The 18,752-nt window shown below is 39.9% G+C and overlaps 1 protein-coding gene across 4 annotated transcripts in view; it reads right to left on the bottom strand.

The window, feature by feature from the left end:
* Nucleotides 1-2,979: 2,979 nt before the first annotated feature.
* The window catches only part of LOC124607036 (tonsoku-like protein), a 276,592-nt gene continuing 260,819 nt past the window's right edge, over nucleotides 2,980-18,752 (bottom strand). For all 4 annotated transcript variants that reach the window (XM_047139207.1, XM_047139205.1, XM_047139204.1 and 1 more), the window contains 3 exons: nucleotides 5,750-5,900; nucleotides 3,834-4,095; nucleotides 2,980-3,698 (listed from right to left, as the gene is read on the bottom strand). In XM_047139207.1, the coding sequence (XP_046995163.1) occupies nucleotides 3,407-3,698; nucleotides 3,834-4,095; nucleotides 5,750-5,900 (705 nt within the window). In that variant the 3' untranslated portion in view covers nucleotides 2,980-3,406. The remainder of the gene's footprint in view (nucleotides 3,699-3,833; nucleotides 4,096-5,749; nucleotides 5,901-18,752) is intronic.

An 18,752-nucleotide genomic window follows, 5' to 3' on the forward strand; every position in this document is an offset into this window, starting at 1 on the left:
CTTTGTCTATGTCACTCAAATGCTGTAGGTTCTTACCTATCAAGTGTATGAAAACTTCATCTATCAACACTATCTTTTCTATAAACTCAAGACTGTCAGAAAGAGTTTTGAAGAAAACAAAAAATTATGTTTTAGTCTGCCACAGCATGACAACTGACAAAATTCTGACAACATTGTTTAATATATAATTCAATTTTTTAAATTGCTTCTGCAGTGCAACAGTCAGTTCAATTCTATTACATCCTCACTAAAATTTTAATGAGAGCACACTGGATTGTCTGCTGCAGCTTTCATTATTTAAATTAACTACAACTTCACTAACTCACATTGAACTTCCTTTCACAACCACCCTCCCCATTACTGTGGTGTTTCACAGAGTCACTGACATTTTGCATACGTCTCCGCTGTATGTTACTATGATTTTTGGCTGTCAAAACACGTGAACAGTAAGCAGTAATAGTTGTGTAGCTGGCAGTAAATGGAGGGAAGATGAAAATACCTGATCTTTACACACTAATCTGCATTTTTCTTCAACAACACAGATTCATGCAATTTGGGGTCACCATTCAGAATCCAAGGATCACAATGGGATTCTATTGGAGGTGTCGTTGGTTGGCTATTGTATCCATAAATACATAGTTGTAAATGTATGTCTGTGTTGTTCCATTCCATGTCATTGTTTTAATAGAATGCTGTTTAAAATCAACATTTACCAATACCTTGGTCTCATTCTACCACAACAGTATTGTGGTAACAATGGTGGAAAATTTCATCAATACACAATCACAATATCACTAAACAACTCTAAATAAAAAATGTTGATCTAATACAACAGTTAATGAGCAGTTTGAAGAACTTGCTAGATACATTGATTTAAATGTTCTCAGACAACTGACTGAAGGTCTACAGTAGCCTATTACTGAACTGAGCTCCTTGCTCCTTTCTTCTTCTTCTTCTTAAGAAAGAAATGGATTCAAACTTCACTCCCGTACTTCCATTATTTTTACAGTGATACGATGATAGTTGACCAAGCTGACGTTGAATGTATGGGAAGTACCATATATATTCAAATTTGTGGGTTTCAGTTGCCAGATAAAATACCTTCTACAGGTGTCAGGCCTGAAAATTGAAAAATTGTGGAATTGAATGTTGGTTGGATCACAAAGATTTTTTAATTTGCCTTTCATTTCACCTTCACAGCTCAATGATTCATCAGGAACAATGTGTGGATCGGATTCCACGTTCAACTCAGTTCCCTTTCCCCCAGGTCAGGGACACCAAGCCATTCAAGTGGTATCCAACTGAAAACTTACACCAGGCCCTTGAGTCATAATAAAGAGCGATTTTTAAAAGGCTGTTATGTAAAAACACTTCATTAAATTTTTTTTTATTCCATAATCTTAAAATATACGAAAAAACATTTTCTGCAATAGTAAAACATTGGTTATTTTTTGAAGATAACTCCAGTAAGATGGAATCCGCTTAGATGCACACATTCCTCCAGCTGGACCTTAAGTGACTCATCACACTGCACAGCACTGCCAGTGCAATTTGAACAGCTTTCTGTCGGATCCGCTCTTTCAGGACTTCAATTGTTCAAGGGGGTGTTATCTTGGTAAACTTTGCTTTTCAGATAATCCCACAAGAAAAAGTCACATGTTGTGATGTCCGCTGAAGGAGAGGGCCATGCAATATCCCCATTTCAGGACTTCATATGATTTGGAAACAAACGACTGACAATATTCGTGCTTACTCACGCAATGTGGGAGGTTGCTCGGTCCTGCTGGAAATAGTCTCATCGTTCACTTCGTAGTGTGCAAGTTGAGGAGTTTCCCAATAGGTCTGCATATCTCTGCAGAGTCACTGTTACAGCACTGGGGAGTCACTGTTACAGCACTGTCAAGGCCATCTACAAAAAAGTATGGCCCTATGACCCCAAATGAAAACATCGTGCACCACACAGTAACTTTTGCAGAGAGCAATGGTTGCTGATGCAGTTCTCTAGGATTAACGTCACTCCAAAATCGAAAGTTCTGCTTGTTCACATAACCAGAGAGATGGATGTGAGCTCCATCACTCATCCACAAATGGTTTACAATGTCCTCATCTTGATTAATCATGTAGAAATTTTTTTAGCAGAACTGGCTTTGGCTGACATAATCTGTTTCCTTAAGGGCCTGAACCATTTGGATCTTGTGGGGGTGAAAGTCCAAATCTTGGTGTAAAATTCTTCTTACCGTTCTGTTTAAAATCCCAATTGTAGCGCTGTGCCAGCGAGCTGAGTGATGAGGGCTTATCTCAGTGGCAACTCTTACATGTTCGATGTTTTCAGGTGTGTGTACAGTTTTTGGTCTCCCAGTTTCTTCTTTGTCGTTGACGTCTCTTCAAAGTTTTCAACCATTTTTTATTGCACAGGCAGGTGGAAGCGGCCAATTCTGATGAATGTTGAAGTGGTTATGGAATGCATGAAGAGTTAGCTGGTACGAACTACTGTTTTCATAAAATGCTTTGACAGTGTACACACGATGCTGTGGTGTGCAGCACTCCAATATGACTAAATGATATTTCGCGCCAAACGTAACTGACACTACCCCCTCCAACTCTCTCCAATGCAGCTTGATTTGCATACTTTTTAGAATCGCTCGATATTTTGTCTCACTCTGTACTTTCCACATAGCTTTTGAACTCGATGTTTTAAATAAACTACAATGTATGCATTGTGTATGTAAAGACAGCACAGAGGAAAGGTAAATCTGATTTAATAAACTGGTAATGATGATCTATTAGCCTTTTTTATGATGCCAAATTTCAATCTTGTTGATCTGTGTAATTCCATAATATGTAGAACTAATCTCTAAACTGAGTCTCTTTCAAACAGTTTACCGAACACAGAGGTTTAGCTGAGTGTTCCACATAATATCACTGTCTCATCCACACAGATTCATCAGTGCACAGAAATGAATTACACAAAAGATATAATTGTAAGTGTAGGCTTCTGTGGCCGTTGTCACTCCCAATAAATTTTTTGATTCAGTGTATGGGACCCCTCTGTCAGTATATAAAATTCCTCAGGATGTTTTGCTTGAGGAAGGTCATTTACAACATTGGAGAATTTTATGTACTGACAATGTGGTCATATACCCTGAAAAATTTTATTGAGAAAAGATATAATTGTTTACAATTAAAACAAGCAAGCAGCCATCACTGCTATACAATTCATATCAAACAATATCGTGGTAACTCGAGCGAACATACAATACACCTGTTGTAAACAACAATATAATTGAATGGAGGATACCGACTTATTATGTGTTGCAATAACTATGTGATTGATGTATATGCCTTATAATCTATCTGGTAAAAAATGGTTGGTTTCAAAATTTTAATTCATAATGAATAAAACAAATTATGCATTTGAGGTTATGAACAATAGTCCTCCTGGAGCTTTGCGGATGCTGCACTGTGCACCCCAATCAACAGTACTCAGATCTGCTGACACAATTATTTCTCTTGAATAACTCACAGGTGGAAGCCATGACAATGGTGAGGTGCCACTTAAGTGCAGTAACACAGAATTACAGCCTGAAAGGTCGATTTGTTGAATGCACAATTGCAAAAGGCGTCGTAGTGAAACAGATGTGAGAGCTGTGTTGCCTTGCAGACGGAGTCGCTTGAGGTTTGTTGCTTTTTGTAATGGCCTAAATTTGAAATGAGAAGAAAAAAATTAACTAATAGGCAATTTCAATAGGTTCTTTACTAAAGTCATGTTTATTATAACAGTTACTAAAAATTTATCAATTAGCACAATGATATAGCAGTCTTGTAGTTTTTACCTAAGTAGTTCCCATATATCTGTATCCTTTAAGTTACAGTTGGAGAGGTCCAAGCTTTCCAAATTCTCTGGCTCACAACCTGCACCAGCCAGAAAGATAGCTAAATCCCGGGCAATCGCACTACAGCCATCTTCACATCCTGACTGTGTGCTACCCAAATTAAGTTCCTTTATTTTTACTGCAGATATTTGTTTCAGGAAGTCTCGAGCTCCTTCGAGACCAAGACAATTAAAACTTACATCCAGTTCTTCAAGTAACTCAACTGCCAAAAAAGAAAGGAAGAGAAAATGACAAATATGTACCAAACTATACAAGAGGTTAGTTAGAAAAGAACTTTTGCTGAGAACAATGTTCAGAAAACCACACCTTGCACAAGATTTTATAAAATACATTTTACTGCACAAAGCAAGAAGAATATGCAATGCCTATGTGTGATCAACTTATGAGACACCTCTTTGAAAAGATAAGACATTTTGATGTCACTTTTGTAACATTATTCTCTAACAAAGTCTAACTAAACAATTCATATTAGTAAAATAACAAACAAAATATCATCGACACTGGATGGGGGGGGATCTTCACTATTGTTAATTAAATTTGACCTTAGTGACAATGGAAGTTAATTATGTTATGACAAAAAATTGTGTCAAATGATTTGAATCACTGACAGGTAGCTAATATAACTGGATAGACAAAAAAGCTGTTCACCTAGCAGTGACGGGAGAAAATACATAAAAGTTAGTGAAATGTGAAAGCTTTCAGAGCCAGTGGCTCCTTCTTCTGATGGAAGGGTTGAAGAGAAAGGAAGAAAGATGAAGGAAAAGGACTGGTGAGGTTTAGGAAATGGGGAGGATTACGGAAAAGTTGCCCAGGATGAGAAGGAAAAACTGAATCATATTGTATCATCTAATTATATTATATTTTCAAAAATTAATTATTTTTATTGGCAGGTAGCTAAGTTAGTCTTAAATGCAAACAGACAGCTTATTTTATTAAATACAGTTACATATAGAGGGTGTGTCTCCTAAGAGCCATTAGCCACATTTCTCTGGCACTTCAGCAGATATTTGCATTTTCTTTTTTGCAATCTATAGCTGGAGTCAGGACAAACAAATACTGATCATCAAGTCTTTCATGTGATGCCCAATGCTCATAGAAAAATAATGGTTCATTTCCTGTTACGAGCAAAATGATTTTTAAAGTGAAATTTGATGTGCCCATTTGATAGAGCAGTCCCTAATTAGCTTGGAAGACTACCCAGTTCTCCGGCAGTGACAGCACCAACCAGGCCCACGCTGATTGCTACTGCCACTCAGTAGCACTGCTTAGTAGTAACTGCTGTTGGAATACTGGTTATTCACCATGTTTTACTGTCACTATTTGTTTGGGCGGCATCCAGCTACAGACTGCAAAAAATAAATTGCAAATATCTGCCAAAACACCAGAGAAAATCTCCCTGACAACTCTTACGAGAAACACCCTGTATCTATATATAGACTTGTAGCAAAAATAGTATAGACTAACAATATACTTTCTGCCTACATTAAACTACTTTTCATTTTTTACATACTCATTAGAAAATGGGAAGTCTGTACCCCTGTACAAAAATTAACAACAGTAAAGAGTTGGCAAAGTAACTGTTTATAATACTTCACACAAATGATACATGGAACAATTATATGGAACTGATGACAGAAATTTTTTGTGATGGTACTAAAAATCCAAATATGAAAAGCAAATCTTGATTTGTATTGACACAAAATTAGAAATCACAGGACTGAAATTATTGCACATGTTAACAGAAAGTGAGTATACTGTATAAAAAAAAAAAAAAAACACAGGTGTGTCCATAATTTGATAAAAAAATTTAAATTATGCAATCAGAAGTTTAATTTATCAAACAAGGATATACATACGGCATTGATGCATATTTTCAGGTCCGCTAGTAAGTGAGCAAGCATGAAGATTCAGGGAAGTTAAGCTAGATAATGATGTGAATATCACTTGAAGGTGCTTCACAGCCTCCTGTCCCAAGGGATTGCAGCTCAGATTCAATCGATGGAGGCCCTATAGTGTTAAAAATTTCATTAATCATTTATACATAGGCAAACAGAAAATGAAAATCAATTGGAAAGATAAGCATTGTTTGGTTATTTAGGAATGACACAACTTTTTTGTAGATTTAAAAGAAAAACAACACACACACACACACACACACACACACACACACACACACACACACACACATACTAGTTCATTGGAAGTCAACAGAATAATGCTTAACAACGATAATAAAATTTTCATTGAGGCCAAAATGCAAAACAATTAGTGCCTGGTAAGCCAAAGATATTTAAATGTCAGTGAAGTTATTATATAAAACTTTTCACAATGCAAAAATTTAACATTCTCCCTTGTTTAATAACTTATAGACTCTCGTATTTTTCCATAACTTCCTTAGTCGGACCGCAAATAATGGGTTTCTTGATAAATTTACAAGTTAATTTTCTGTATCTACACTTGAAATGTTAACTTCACCAGCTGTAACTAATTCTCAAACACGGAATATGTTTTGTCCATCGGTGAAATTCAAGATTCTGTGCGAGTCAAACAGCAGCTTCATTGTCCACTCATAGACAAGGTTTCTAATCCTTTATCTGGCGAAGTTCAGTTAAAAGTCTCTTCATCTACACCATTTCTCGCGCTGCTTCACTAACCACTGCAACTTCAGCTTCTGTAGTAGAGGTTGCAAGGGAAGTTCGTAGCTGACTCATCCAACTGACAGGTGCACCAAAGTACAGGCAGAGAACACCTGAGGTAGATCTTCCAGTCCCGAAATCACTTCCATGATCAGCATCATTAGAACAGTCAAGAATGTCTTTGTCTTCACCGTTTTTTTAAATAAGTCCATAGTCATATGTGCCTCTCAAATACTGAAAAATTCTTTTTACCCTTATTACATTACATTCTGTTGGATTTTCAAGACATCTAGATACTCCTCCAACAGCATATGCTATTGTCTCGTCTTGTCCCACAAATCAGATACATCAGGAATCCCAACCAGAGTTGCCACAAGTTTCCTCAAGTGAAATTCCCTTATATTTCCCCGATTTACGGACAAGTTTTAGGATTTTTCCCGACAAATTTTGAGATTTCAAGGGTAAGTGAAGACGTACGTTGACAACCTGTCTTTGCATCTATGATACAAGAAAAAATAGTGCAAACGAGGAAATATCTAAAAAAAAAAAATTGCAAGCAGATGGCGTTCCCTGATGTGAGCAAAAATCTTAAGTACTAACATCAACATCTTTTGTAATGAACTGTTTTTAGATGGAGGAAGTAAGCCAAATGGTGTATGTGTGATGTTATTTTACTTCAACAAAACGAAACACATCTGGTGACAAAAACATGCATTTCCTTGGAGTCAGAAGACAGATATCAAATACCTTCACTGATTTCAGGAATAACCTCAGAAAAAAGTAGGCCTGTTGAAAGAAGTGTATAAGGTAGAGGATAATTGTGTAAACCAACACTGTAGGTGACCGACAATGGAATGTTGGTTCTACTGTGTTCGTTATTGTCAGTTATTACCCACTGTGTTATATCTATTATTTTCAGGTATTGCGTGATTTTTATTTCGAGAAATATAAGAATATATAGTGTACAAACTGCCAGCGACTGACACAATTTTCTTCTTCTTAACGTCTATACTTTCTAACATATAAACTGCTTTTGAAGTGCCAGACTGTACTAGAACAAATAGAAAGTCTATAAAATGCCACATGATACAACGTACTTGTGGTGAGACATTTGCAATTCCTGAAAACCATCACCCATGGCCTCTGGCCTGCTGAGGACCACCACAGTCCTGGGTCCATGGATAAACCATGAAACAGACCCGGCCTGAGGGCAGGTCGGTGAGACTACATCCAATGCACATTAGTGGGAAGCGAATGGCTTCTGATCGGCAGGCCCGATCCATTACAGATACCTGCAGAAACATCCTGTGGTTTTAGCACGGAAATCCACTCATGTGGCCAACAATTCACAAGCCACAGACAGCATGTTGATGAAATGAGACCGCGGTGATCAATACATGCAACAGATAATTTGCTCAAGTACTCTGAGAATCAATAATAATGAGGACAGGTCACAACTCATCATAAAGATGATTGCTGAGCCACAGACAGGCCCATAGAAAAGACAATCATCCTCTCTCAACTAAATTTTCAGCCATAGCTTTCGTCAGAAAACAAGAGCACACGCACATTCACACAATCACTCAGACAAAACTCATGCACACATGATCATTGTCTCAGGCTGCTGCATCAACAATCTCTGAGAATCAGGTCCAAACAAACCGCTCCTCATACTTCCCATTGGCAGCTGCAAGGCTAGTGACAAGCAGTAGTAATGAGGGAGTATAGAAGCAGCCCATGTACTCAGCTGCACCCAGTTAGTGATGATGCATGACACCTCGGTAAATAAACCATTTCATCTACTGAGACAAAAACAAGATTTTTCCAGTGGTTCCCCCCCCCCTAATTTCCCTGATGTGTTTGAAATTATCTGATATTCCCTGATTCCCAGAACCTGTGCCAACCCTGCCAACTGATCATCTTTAAGGATATTCAGCGTTCAAAGGTTTGTCTTCTGTGCCACCGTCCTTTGTAATTGGAGCGGCTATAGCTCTACAATCTCTCATGCCACAGTGCTTCAAAACCTTCTTGGTGCAGTGAGTCTGACTGACTTGAATTGACCCATCTTCTTTTCTATCAATTTCAAAGCCAAAGAAATATGATGCTGGCTTTGATTTTATTCTGAATTCTCTTTCAAGATTTCCAATATATTTTTTAAGTTCACTGTCATTGTTTGCCGCAATCAATCCATCATCAACATCAAGTACAAAGAAAACCTTGTAAGAGTCTTTCTGTCTCATAAAGAGACAAGGAGCAGCTTCACTTCTTTTAAATCCTAATTCCATCACATAATTAGTGAATCCCTCATTACAGCAGTGGGTGCATTTTTCAGGCCATATAAGCTTTTCATTAATCGACATACCTGCCGAGAACCATCATTACAACCTTCAGGGTGTCATAAATGTAATTTCCTTCAGGTGGCCATAAAGAAAGGTGGTAGTCACATCTATATGTGCAGTGTTCACCTTATCTTTAGCTGCAACACTGAGTAATGTTCGAGTAGTCAACATCTTTGCCACAGGGCCGAAAGTCTGTTCATAATCAATCCCTTTCTTTTGAGGAAATCCTTTGATAAGCAATCTTGCTTTGAATCTGTCAACCAGCACATAAGCATTAGTCTTTAGTTGACATATCCACTTACATGGAATTGTCCTCTTTCCAGGAGGCAAATCTTCCACAGTCCACATCCATTTTCTTGATGTCCTGCCAATTCTTGATCCATTGCTGCTTTCCAGTCATCCCAGTCATCTCTTTGACTCAGATTCTGGTTCTAGTCATCTCGTTGACTCAGATTCTGGTTCCTTATAGATCATTAACTGCATTACATAGTGTTGGACTCCTTTCGGACATTTTGGCATTAAACGTTCATGCAATTGTGGCCTAATTTTTCCACCATCAGATTGTTCTAATCTCTCTTCAGTTTCATCCTGTAAATCATCATAATTATCAAACTCAATTTGTTCTAAATTCGCTTCAGTTTCACCCTGTAAATTATCATAATTATCAAACTCATTTCCTCTTGGAAACTTAATTTCACTTTGCTCCTAATTTTGTCTGATGACTCTGAGATTTCCAATGAGAGACATCAAGATCCATAGGAACTACTGGATTTTCCTTTTGCATTATTTTCTCTTCAAAAATAACATGCTGTGATCTCATTAACTGACAATTTTCTTACACCAGAGCCAATAACCATCGCCATGGTCATAGCCAATCAGAATCCCTTTTATTGCTTTTTGATCCATTTTCTCCCATGATTGTTTTGGAACATCATAACATTTAAACCCTATTATATGTAGGTGCTTCATGTCAGGCTTCTTTCGATACCACATTTCATATGGAGACATCCTTACAATACTGGACGGTCCCGTTTGATTCAGGATGCATGCTGCAGAATTTTTATCATTTCAGCTCAAAATTACTGAGGAATGTTTCCATGAGCATGCATCATAGCCCTGGCTGTTTCAACAAGAGTACGATTTTCTCTTTCACTGCATCCATTTTGCTGCGGTGTGTATGGAAGATTAAAATGTTGTAAAATCTCCCCTGTCTGCTTATTGTTGAACTCTCCTCCATTATCACTTAAAGAGGTTTTTAACTGTATGCACAGCAGTCTTTCTTTCAGTTATGAACATTCTTAATTTATTATGAACTGATTTTTCCCTGTCGAAATAAAATTTCTTGATCACATGATTTGGCTTCTTACAGTAATGACAGACAACTTTCTCTTCCCACTATAGTTGCATAGGAGACAGTTTCAATGACTTACTTATAAGAGCCTCTTGAGGTGTAGAATCTCCTCCTTTATTCGACAATGCTTTCTCATATGCACAAAGTTGAGCTGCCAAGTTATCAACAGTCTATCACTTTTTGACATAAGCATCCAACTGGATTTAAATGAAAAATACTCATCGGGTAGTGTGCCTACAATTTTACAGATTAAAAATAAATTGGGTAATTCCAGATTTATACATCTTTGGCCTTTTCTTGCTTCAAACCATTCCACACATTTTTCAGTTTCATATATGAGTTGCTACATCATCCCTAGAATGTTTCACATATCCAAAAAATCTTAAACAAAGGTCATAAACTTTATCTTCCAAAACACTATCAAATAATTTACACAATTCTGCTCATACTTCTCGAGATGTATAAGACACTTTATTTTCTGTAATGTTTCCTCAATCATATTCATAGTCAATACAATTAAAGCATTGCTGTCAGCCTTAAAATAATTATTTGGTTTGTTTTTATATGTCTCTTTTTCTTGAGCAGTGGCATCTTCTGCCAGTTCTACAGGTTTAACTAACCCACCTTCAATAATATCAAGTGCTCCAGGAATACCATGTGGACAGATATTTGCTTTGTATTTCAATTTGATTGCCCTTCCAGTAAACCAATGTATATTACTGTTGCCGAATCCATAGTCGAACTTCACTCCAAAAGTAACACTGATGTACAAAGTTGCAATATGCGAATTTCAAAATTTACACTTCATTTACATATAAAACTTACAGCTTGTGTTTCTTCAATTCCTGCAGTAGTGCACCTGGGCCCATAACCTGTTTGGTTATTTAGGAATGATACAAGTTTTTCACAGAAAAAAAAAAAACTTAAGTGAAGTTATTGAATTAAACTGTCCACAATACAAAACTTTACCAGGCATAATGTTATAAAGATTTTACAAGCTCTTAGTAGATCTTTTTCAATTTCAGAAGAAAGGGAACAAATTACAAAATGTGCACACAATTAAAGACTTTTATAGTGAACTATACTCTCTATGCTGAAGGAAAAAAATCTATGAATTTCAGGATGTATTTCCATTGTGAGTTATGAAAATATTTTGAATAGTGCAGAAGTATTTCAGTGGTTTATTCAACTTTGATGCTATCTATAACACTTGGCTTGCTTTTTTAATTTCATGTTTGTTCATCTTAATGGATTTATTGTATAACTTTCATGATTTCTAATTTTTTAATGTTGACTGGTGTAACTGAAGCTGAACACAATGTGTTTCGAAAGCTACATTTCTTTTGGGTTCATTAAAGGGTAGCCCAGGATCAACATACAATTAGATAAACGTGAGAAATTTCCCAGACCTGTATTTGAATTGGATGGTAGAATCAACATTTAGCACCCCTGACCTGCACCAAGTTAATCCTCATCTCACCTGTTTGTCATAATTACGCATCGTGCCAACTGGACTGTAGAATTCGTAGCTATGTGACTGGATGTGACAGTGTATTGCACCCACATACTTAGACAAGGTCCTAGTCACAAAGAGCACATCATTTAGGCCTTGAAATATCATACTTCTTTCCCTCTCTTTAAATTTTTTTAACTGATATGAGTGGGATTAAGTATAGGTGTACACACCTATAATATAGTATGGCTGTGTTTCTCCAAGTGCACTACAACAGCTCTGTCATTTAAATCTGCATGCAGAATCTGCAAGTCATCACAAGTCGTCTTTTTCCACAGACTAATGGTAAACCACTGTTGTGATTTCTTCACGCATCAAGAGGAATGGCAACCCTATGGGAAAAGGGGGCTAACAACTGGCACATCTATTGCTGCTCTGTCTGTGTGTTGAGAATTGGTGACAGATTCCATGCAGTGGGGTGTTAGGCTGGATCCTTTCTACAGCTCAGTAAGGGTTGAACGAAGCGACTGATTGAAGGCAATATTTCAGCAGTTATGTAAAGGTTCATATCCATCTTGACTACAGATCAGCACCAAAACTGCAGCCACACAAAGGAATTGGCATAATTTTCTGTGAACCGAGTGACAATGAAGAAAACCCAAGACAGACAGTGCCTGCTAAAGCTGCAGTATTTCTCATCACAATTGGCAAAGTTAAATCAGCAGTTCAGTGATGTCACATACAATGATTGTTTTAAATCTGAGAGAATTATGTAATTAATAACAAATCTGTATCCAGATTCCAGGAGGGGGCAAGTGACCACTCTTGCTCCCACCTCCCGCCCAATCTCCCCCAACCCTTGCTGGCACCTATCATTCCATGTATGGAATAAGCAGGGTAATTTTTACACATTAAACTGTCCGAAGTTTAGAAAATTTTTCAGGATTATCATATGTACCCATATCTGCATGACAACAATACAATCTAATGAAATATACTTACTGCTGAAATGTACAATTAGGCTCAGTTAGCAGCAATCTGGCAGGACAATTTTAAGTTCTTTCTTACGTTAGTTTGTGAGGATCCTGTATCCTCCCATATTAATACATTAGTTATTCTTTGTGACATTTGTCAAAGATTATCAATTAGCTTCATCACAGATTATGTATTATATTGCTGCAGCTGCCACTGCTTTGGCAAAGTTCAGCATTTTAGAGTAATCTGTGCCCACTGCCAAGGCCTTCAGATATAGCGATTACTGTTGCTCCACATGCAGGTGTTTTGCATTGCACAGTCACTACAGTTCGGAATTGGTTCGAGTTAGTCATTGGTCAGTCCCACTTGCTAATGTGTTTACAGGCTAATTATCTGCACTGCTTTATATGCCCGTAAGGTTTCAGTGTGAACCGCAGCACCATAAACTTAGCTAAAACTGGGTGTAGGTAAATTGATTGAAATGAGCAATGATTCCGTGAAAAACTGTAAAGTTTGTGATTCACTAATGATCTCAATCAAATGTGCCGTTGTCAGAGTCCATAAATTACCAAAGAAAGAAAATATCTCATTAGCTCCTTTGAGTTGAGAGCGATACAGTGGCATTATTTAATGTAAGCCAAACTACAAGATGTCAACATATATATGGAGACCAGTTCAAGGAGGTCATATACTGCAAACTTTGGATCCAGAGTCCAATTACCAACAGAAATGCACAGTGAGTAAGCTGAGATTTTCAGCAACACCTAGCTTTTCATGCAGTGTTGAAATAGAGAAAAGATACACACAGTGGACTATTCTGTGTGCAGTATAACAATGGCAAGTGAAACTGAGAATGGTGATGTAAGTAATGGAGATGACTGTTGATCAGGATGGTTTTGATATGGAACCTATTCATGTATCAGGATTAATTAACAAAATTCAAACTGTACAAGCAATTGAAAATGAAAGTTGAAATCTGACTATGAACACTGAATCATAAGAGGCACTGGTCAGCAACAATCAAGTTGAAAACATAGGGAGGGTGGGCATGTTAATGCAGTTGTTACAAAAAGTGGTCGCAGGTTTCAGACCAGATATTCATAAGTTAACCGATGGTAATCACAATTTGAATAAAAGTCTAGATGATCATGAGCAAAATTTGAACAAAGAACTAGATAATCATGAAAGAAAAATGAAGGCAGATAACCAATGACCGAGTCAAGAATTGAAGGCAGATAACCAATGACTGAAAATAGTTTTGAACAAAATATTGACACACCTGCCAACTTTCAAAAACAAAAAAATCAGAAATATGAATGACCTAAAACAGTGGCTCATTTTTAAATAACCTTAAAACAATTGATGTGTGCCTTTCTGAATCATATCACAAAGCTACACAACAGCTATAAAAATGTAAATGAAAACACTAGAACTACCCAAAATGTTAATTCGTAAAACTAGGGAAAGTCAACCACTTACCTACAGCGGACTGGTGCGTAATCCACAGAAATATGCAATAGAAAACAGTTAACTTGCAATTTATTTCTGTTACATCACTTCGATCATAAGCTTTAATGCTCTTGTTTCTAACTTTTTAAAATTATGTAAATTTTCTATTACTTGTTTCTGTGCATCCCACAACTTCCTAGCTCTACAGCACTTGAAGGGCCTTGGCCTGCTCTATGACATCACTCCATTTATCCTTGTCCAGCATCTTGCTTCTCCATCCTCTGACACCAATAATTTTTAAATCCTACAGTATGTCATCCAAGTAACAAAGTCTTGGTCTTCCCCTGCTTCTTTGTCCCACTGGGTTTTGCAACAGTGTTGTTTTTGTTGGGTTCTCATGTGCCACACGAAAAACATGGTCAACTCATTTCAGGCAGTTTATTTTAATTACCTTTATTATTTCAAGACCTTTGTATAATCCTCCGTCTTCATTAGTTGCCCCATATATTTTGTGTAACACCTTTTGTTTAAAATATTCTATGAGCTCTTCACACCCATTATATCAGTGTCCCAGTTTCTGAGACATATGTTCATACTGGAAGTATTAAAGTTTTATTCAGTTGACGATTTGTTCTTCTGGACTGATTCTTGGACTAAGTTGTGAAGACAGACCATAACAGCATTTCTTAGATAGGTGGATGTGCTGCTTTATTTCCTTACTAATATCGTTCTGTGATGTTACCAGTGTTCCTAGACAGACAAATTCACTAACAGATTCTAATTGCACTTGGTAAATTTCTAAAACTGTAGTCTGGTCGTATTATTATTTACTGATGTTCACTTCCAGTGCCATTTCTATTGCTGTTATCACTAGTGCCCTATATGTTTCTTTAGCAGCTAGTTCTGTTATTGCAATAATATCCACATCATCTGCATAGGGCAGAAGCTGCAGCATTCCATTGTATATTGTGCTTGTTGTGTTGATTTGAGCTGTCCTTATTACCTCCTCTAGTGCAATGCTGAAAATCACATATGAAAGTGCATCCCCTTGCCTCAGTCCACAGTTAGTTTCAAAATTTAGTACTAAATTTCCTTGGGTCCATACTCTTCAATCTATTTTCCCCAAAATCAAACATATGAGGTGTATTAACTGTTTATGGTATGCCCAGTTCATTCATGTCTTCAAGAGGCTTACTTCTTTTTAAAGTGTCATTTGCAGCTTTAAAATCAACAAATATATTATGTGTTTCTATATTGCATTTGGTCAATAGTTGACTTGCCAGATCTAAAGCCTGCCTGATATCTCCCAACCACTTTTTCTGCAAAAGAATTTACACAGTCACAAAGCATGGAGGAGAATACTTTATATGCGGTATTTAATAATGTTATTCCCCTATAGTTTTACATTCCAGGATGTTCCCTTTCTTATGCACAGCACGTATCACACCAATATTCCAATCATTTTGGATGACTTTTTGCTTCCACTTATCTGAGATGCATCTAACTAAATTTTCTCCACCACATTTAATAAGCTCAACTGGCAGGCTGTCATTGCCAGGTGACTTATTGTTGGCTAGTTTCTTTACTGCTAGCCGAACCTCTTGTGTTGAGGGCATCCCATTTTCCTCTTCTTCCACTTCTTGGTTTTCAGTTAGCTCACATGTGTCAGTATTCACGGAGTCTGATAATTCCTTAAAAGTACTCTGTCCAACAACGTAACACTCCTCCTTGCGATGCTACTAGTTCACAATTTTTCCCTCTATACTGTGTTGCTTTGGTTGAAATTCTTTTCTAAGGTTATTGACCTTTCTGTAGAATTTACTGCTTTCATTAGTGGGTATTCAATGTCTTGCAACTGTCTTTCGTTAAAGCTTCTCTTCTTTGCTTTCAATATCTGCTTTTTTGCACACCTTTTTTTCTATACAGTCAACCACAAGCATTCTCATTCTTCTGGCCTGCATCTTTTTATATGCTTCATTATTTGTTCTTGTTGTCTCCTCATACTCTTCATGATACCATTCATTCCTTCTGGTCTATTGTTCCTCTGGTACTGTGTGCTGTGGAATTTGAATCCCCGCCAGACGTCATGGACGTCAAAGACCCCTAGAGGTCTCTGCACCACCGCGCTGTAAGCTATGGCGGCGCACGCCACCTGGCCCGCTATTAGTGTGAGGGCGCCACAGTGGAACACGTGGTTCCAGCGGCCAATAGCGGCACCCTCGATAGCATACTTAAGCGCCTCCCTCTCGCTTAGTCAGCCCGTCTAATCTCGAGTACGTCTGTGGACACATCGTCTCGCGTTAGACAGCTTACTTACTTTCTTGTTGTGTGTACGAGTGGACGTGTTTTTTAGGTTTCCTTGTGGCTCCGTTCTTCGATCTTGTTGTTGTTTGTTCTGTCCTTCGTTGGTCGTGTCCGTCCCCTCCTTTTATGTTGTTGTTGTTCGCGGGCCTCTCTGCGGGTCCCGCAGCGCTTGCCGTCATTTACACCTTGCGACCGTTCCAGACGAAGTTGCAACATTTTTGGCAACGAGGATGGGATTCGCCCTTCAGGTCGTAATGTGGCGGCTATTGAGGCCATTCCTCGTCCCAAGGATCTATCTGTACTGCAGGTGTTTTTGGGCAAGGTTACTTATTACTTAAAGTTCTTGCCCCAGGCTGCCTCCGTTACTTGGACTCCTGCCTGTGACACAGGCTTTTCTCCATTTAAAGGCAATGCTGAAATCCGGCCCTTGCCTTACTTCCTTCTCTCTGGACCGCTCCTTGGTTGTGGCGGCTGATACATCGGCATACGGCATTGGGGCCGTCCTCGCGCACCGGCATGCCAATGGCTCCGAACAGCCCATCGCTTACGCCTCTAAGACGTTGACCCCAGCACAACGGAACTACTCCCAGATTGAAAAGGAGGCCCTGGCGATCGTGTTCGCCGTCCAAAAATTTCATACCTATCTCTTTGGGGCAAAGTTCTCCCTCCTGACGGACCATAAACCCTTGGTTACACTTTTCGGACCCCACTCTCACCTTCCAGTGCAGACAGCTCAACATCTCCAGCGCTGGGTATTGTTTTTACTTAATTACGCTTACACCATCCGGTATAGGCCCATCAGCCACCATGCTAATGCAGACACTTTGTCACGTCTCCCAGCGGGCCCCGATCCTGCCTTTGACCAACAGGGGGTCCTCTGCTTTCACATTGATTCCGCCCACCGGGATGCGCTGGACAGTCTGCCTCTTACGGCTGCTCACATTGCTGCAGCTACCTGCTGCGACCCTGTCTTGCGGCAGGTTCTCAACTACGTGGTCCACAGGTGGCCATCCTATGTTACTCGTCGGATGCAGTCCAATTTCAGCCCCTGGCGCCACCTGTCCCGCAGGCTCTCTGTGGTCGATGATGTCCTTCTGTTGGCCACGGAGTCGGTTGCCCAACGGGTGGTCATCCCTCCGGAATTGCGGCTTTGGGTGCTCAGTCTGTTACACCACGGGCACTGGGGTATGTCCCGTATGAAAGTTTTGGCTCACCGGCATGTGTATTGGCCTGGCATCAATGGCGATATTGAGCACCTGGTCAGTGGGTGCACCGTCTGTGCGCATCACCAGGCAAGCCCCCCTCAGTCGTCTGCACCCTGGCCTGTGCCTCGCCGGCCCTAGGATCACATCCATATTGATTTTGTGGGCCCATTTTTGGTGTCCATGTGGTTACTCATCATTGATGCCTACTCCAAATACCCATATGTTGTCCGCATGGCATCCGCTACCACGGAGGCAACACTCACGGCCCTGGCCCAGGTTCTCAGCATTGAGCGCCTGCCACACACGTTGGTCTCCGATAATGGTCCCCAATTCACGGCGTCGTCCTTCCACGACTTCTGTCAGGCCAATGGTATCAAACATATCTGTAGCCCCCCTTTCCTCCCTTCGTCCAATGGTGCGGCAGAGAGGCTTGTCCACACTTTTAAACACCAGTTGACTGAGGCAGTCGACACATCTCCGACCACATCGGCCGTCACCCTCTTTTTGAGCACCTATCGCACTATGCCAATTGACGGACGCAGTCCGGCAGAGCTCCTTCATAGGCAACAGCCGCGGACCATGCTCCACTTGCTGATGCCACCCTCCTCCCACCCCCACTCCTGGCCCTCACAGCGGTATGCCCTGGCACGGCCGTGTGGGTCCGCGAGTATGGGCGCAAGGTTGGTTGGACACCTGCCACGGGCGTCGCGGCCCATGGCCGGTGACTTTGGTGCAGATGTCGAAACAGTTGGAGCGCCGCCACCTCTTTCCCTACCTCCTTCAGGTACAGACATGGTCCTTGAGTCACTGTCCCTGTCCCCGGTTGCTGTCTCCCTGCAGGCCTGCTGCCGGCCCTCTCCGCCTCCGGGTGGATAGGCGGCTCCCTCCCCCGCCCAGGACTCTGGATTGGCTGTCATGGATACCTCGGACGTCCCTTCCTCGCCGCCACTTGTGGTTGACGCAACCAGTTCCTCTTCCCACTGCCGTCCACCTCGGCACCGTCTGGGGCGTTTCCACCCCTATGGACAAGTTTCAGTGGGGAAGGATCTGATACCACTCACCGCGGAATTTGAATCCCCGCCAGACGTCATGGACGTCGAAGACCCCTAAGAGGTCTCTCCACCATCGTGCCGTAGGCTGTGGCGGC

Source organism: Schistocerca americana, chromosome 3 (genome assembly GCF_021461395.2).
Source record: "Schistocerca americana isolate TAMUIC-IGC-003095 chromosome 3, iqSchAmer2.1, whole genome shotgun sequence".
Lineage (NCBI taxonomy): Eukaryota > Metazoa > Arthropoda > Insecta > Orthoptera > Acrididae > Schistocerca > Schistocerca americana.